This window comes from Octopus bimaculoides, chromosome 2 (genome assembly GCF_001194135.2).
Source record: "Octopus bimaculoides isolate UCB-OBI-ISO-001 chromosome 2, ASM119413v2, whole genome shotgun sequence".
In the NCBI taxonomy this organism is placed as follows: domain Eukaryota; kingdom Metazoa; phylum Mollusca; class Cephalopoda; order Octopoda; family Octopodidae; genus Octopus; species Octopus bimaculoides.
The window spans coordinates 87,474,139-87,478,590 of record NC_068982.1 but is presented as its reverse complement, the minus strand read 5'-3'; the positions used below and the strand labels follow the sequence as shown (position 1 = coordinate 87,478,590).

Sequence of the window (4,452 nt, the reverse complement as noted above, 5' to 3'; positions counted from 1 at the left end):
CAAGCAAGCTTTCCCGCTTAATTCTATCTCTTTCTCGGTCGGCCGGCCATGAGCATGGACGTGTCAAGCAGTGTCTCCAACATTCCAACTCTGGAGACAGTCTCTTTACGTGTCTAGCTGTCTCTCTTCATCTTTCGAACTTACGCTCGACAGCTCGCTTACATCTACATAACAACGTCCCAACAACTATGCTCACACACACAGAAGCTGTAACAACAAGAGCTAAAGATGTATATATTTACCACCTGAATAAATGTTGTATAGGTTGATAGTCTGGAGTTCAGCGTTCCATTATGTTTCTTAATTTTATATAGGAAAGTCAGGTATACATCTAATGATGTATAACCAACTTTCCTATACTGCCATTTAAATACCAGCAGGGTTCCTGAATACTCAAAGATCAACAGGATGAAGAAGTTAGCATTTGCCTCCATCAATACACTGTTTCTTCTGGAGCTTGAGCCACTCATTTTGTCTCATACTGATGGAAAAATAACTGTTCTGGGAGTAGAGTACACTGTCTTCTCTGGGATGCCAGTGTGGTACACTCTGCTGCTTAATTGGTAAAACAAGGACTACTATCAATCAATTATAATTTTCAGCCAATTGCTTTTAATCCCCCACCCACCACCACCACCACCACCGCAAAGCAGTGGTGGTGGTGGGTGGTAGGTTAAAAGTTAGTTTGAAACTTATTAAGACACAATAGAACTAATTTTATCGATCTTGAAGGGGCAGAGCTAGAACCCACTAATCTACTCTACAAGGAATACGAAGACAGTAACAAAACGTCTGTAAACAACATTGTTTACAAAATATTCATAAAACTGCCCTTGGAATGCATTTATTTCAATTGACACTGTTACATAAATAAATTTTTTAATTCATTCTTAATATTAACGTGGAAAACGGGTTAGGATCTAACCTGAGAATTAGTAAAATATGAACAGACTACGATATAGGTCTTGGGATACAAGCAAACTAGTCAACTGAATGTTCGTATGGTGCTAATGATTCTTATTTTCTCCACCCAGAAAGGGTACGAGGATATATCATCATCGGGTTTTTAATTTAGAACGATGGAACTAAATATTACTCGACACGTAAAGTCTGGTGTTATATAGGAGTCATATAACAATACAAGGATTAAAGGTGATAATCAAAAACCAAGATATCTGAAAAGAATGCAAGTGTTAGAACAGAAGAAAGTTCTTAACAAAATAGTCTACGACCCAGTTTCGGTTTTGCGAATGCCCTTGTATCACTAGTGTCCTTGGAACTAACATGCCCATCACAACCTCTCATTTCCTTAGCCAAAAATCTTCTAGAGTCATATCCGCGTATAAAAAAATAATAATGCTATTCTCCACCACCATCACCTCTTATAAATATATTCTAAACCTTTCTTGTAACCTCGAAATAAAGAGAAAGAAATTTTAGGAAAAACACCACCTCTAGCTTTCCAAATTATAAGACAGTAAAATATCTTTTAGACTAAGCACCAGAACAAACTGGTAAGGTAGGGCTACAATGGATCCAAATATATTACAGGTATTTATTTCATCAGCCCTGGAGGTGGGGTGTAAGTAGGCGTTAATTACTTTGGAATGAGATGCCGAACTATCAAGTGAAAGTGTCCAATACAATTATTTTACTGTCCTAATTGTGATAACTTTATTTACTCAAGAATAAAAAGTTTTGGATGGTACAACAATGCACTATAATACATAAAATGGACTATATACTTGTAATTTAGTTATGCTTTTTTGACATCAGCTCGGATAGGTATTTGGTGGGGGGAAAAAATTGTCAAGGTTTAAGTTGAAGGCTACATCCATCGATGTTCACCGATTAGCACATATCACAATGAAATACAGAAACAAAAATATCATACAGAATAAAATTATATAAAATAAATATAAGTGAAAAAAGGGTGTAGATCAATATCGTAAGAAAATGACCTTCATTCACCGGGGAAGAAACAGAAGATCAACTAATAAGAGAAAAACACGAGAAAAGGCACAACACACGTATTTAAACATTATATATATATATATATATATGTATATATATATATATATCTTACCATTAAAAAGAGCAGTTTGGACAATACCACCAACAGCAACAAGACCAAGTCCTATTTTCCCAATAGTATTGAAAAGCTTCTGAGCCATATTTCTGAAAGACAAGTTGCTAGAAAGACTGCCTGTAAAAGATGCTTAACTTCAGGTAGTTCTTCAATGGAATTGTGAAGTAAGGATAAATAGAAAATATAGTGCTAAATTTTAAAATTTCCTCCTCAAAATAAAGGACTTCCTTAAACGTCTTTTACACCCGAAATCAAGGCATGTGCTTCGTAGAAAACACGCATGGAGAAAAAGCGCCCTCTTCGAAGAACTGATGGTAGTTACTTCCCTTGATAATATTAACTTAGATAACATTGAAAATTTTGTCAAGCTAACTTCTTTTTTTCTTCTTAAAACAGAAAAAGAAAACATTAAACGCACAAAAGATTAAATTATAGAGAAAAAAGAACAGAACTACCTCACCAAGGAAATAGAAAAAGAAAAAAGGCGGGGGAGGGGAATAACAGACTGTATATTCTCAAGCAGGATCCATATAAGATTTTGTTAAAATTTATCTGCATTAAATTTGTTATACTTCTACAATACACAAAATATTCTAAATTTTTAATGGACATCTTAACTTATTTTCTTTTTTTTTTTTTTTGTGAATTTAGGTGAAAATTTCTGCTAGACCCTTGATAATATTTTCACATTTGATTCCCAGTTCTAATAATTTTTATATATTATGTTTAATTATAGCTTTGTATAATAGTGCTCACTTGCTTAGTAAGTATTGCTTTCATTATTTTATCACATAATTTTATCATAATCTCTCTTTTTTGAACAAACATCACGCGAGTCCAACAACAGAGTGAGAAGCAGTTTGTCAAGTTTTACCTTTCCCTCAAAGCAACATAGAGATTTCAATTCACCAGCCCTTCTGTAAGCCTTGCAGTGTTTGAATGAGAAGCGGGGGAACATGTAGATAGATAGAGTGGTAGATAGATAGATAGATAGATAGATACAGCATGTTTATATGGTTATCTAGGGTTTCGTGTCCATAAAGGGCTTAGTTTTATAACGTCTCGTCAGATCCTAAAGACTTCTCTCTAAAACGAAGGTAGAAAAGGCCCCATGACTAGTTATTGAACACATAGACAAAAGAGAAAGGTCAAGCACAAGAGAAAAGGTCTCTCTTAAACAACTATCTGGAATCCACCCAGTCAGCCTGCAGGTCCTAGGATTTTAGCAGGAATCGCCTGAAGTGTAATTAGAGTCTGAAAACTTACGTCCTGGAATTTAAGATGTTCCCCAGGTCAAGGAAGTTCATTAATATCCTCACCCGTTCCACTATGTACAACTTACAACACTTGCTCCCGTTGATGTAGGGATCCAGTTTCTCTAGGATCTTCCGTGTGATTACATGTGGAGTCCTTTTGTCCTTCAGGCGTCAAGATGTGGCATAACGTCTCTCCAAGATCCTAAATGAGAATTTGTGGTTGGAGAGGTGATGCTTGAAGGTCTTTCCAGAACATCCGATGTATTTTTGAATGCTGCTGTTGGCGTTGCTGCTTCTATTGATGTTCATGTTGACGCTTCTACTTCCGCAGTGGTTGGCGTCGTTAATGCTGGCATTGGGTTGCATATCATGGATACCCTAAAGAAGAAATTCCTCTCTATCCTCTTTGGTCTCTACAGAGATGACGCCTTGGCTATCTCTAGAGGAGCTAACGGGCACACCCTAGATAGGCTTAGAAAAGATCTGATTAACACTCTCAACTCCATAGGATCGAAAATTACAATTGAGACCAACCTCAACACCGCGGACTTCTTAGACGTCCCGCTCATCTTGGACTTTGGTATATACAGGCCATACGGAAGCCAAATGAGAGACTAGCATAAATCAACACAACCTCCTGCCACCCACCCATCCATCGTGTTCTGAAAGCTGGGGAAGATATCAGCAAGAGGATCTCGAATCTGTCCTTTAGCCAAGAAATTTTAGACACAGCAGCCCCCTACTGTGATGAGGTCCTAGCTGTAATTCCTAATATATATATATTATGAATTACAATTTCCAAAGTATAAGTATTCTCAATTGTGCTTTTCATTTCCTGCCAACGGTTGTCCTTGAAAAGGATTGCTGCAAGAGTTGGGAATATATATATATATACACCGGAGTAAGCACATGAAATGTGCAACAAGGTGGAAAAAAGAGTACTCAAATACCAGAGGTAGAGTAATATGCTTTATTTAAAAGCAGCAGAAATATAACAAAAAAACTGTTACTCTGAGTTTCACGTTCCCGTTCGGGAACGTGCAACTCAGAGTAACGTTTTTTTGTTATATTTCTGCTGCTTTTAAATAAAGTATATATATATATATA

At 36.5% G+C, this 4,452-nt stretch overlaps 1 protein-coding gene across 2 annotated transcripts in view; it reads right to left on the bottom strand.

The window, feature by feature from the left end:
• LOC106875850 (prohibitin 1) overlaps nt 1–2,394 on the bottom strand; it is a 14,970-nt gene extending 12,576 nt beyond the window's left edge. The window contains exon 1 of one of the 2 annotated variants that reach the window (XM_052978419.1): nt 2,087–2,394. In XM_052978419.1, the coding sequence (XP_052834379.1) occupies nt 2,087–2,174 (88 nt within the window). In that variant the 5' untranslated portion in view covers nt 2,175–2,394. The remainder of the gene's footprint in view (nt 1–2,086) is intronic. The other variant, XM_014924146.2, reaches the window with a different exon arrangement.
• Between the last annotated feature and the right edge of the window lie 2,058 nt (nt 2,395–4,452).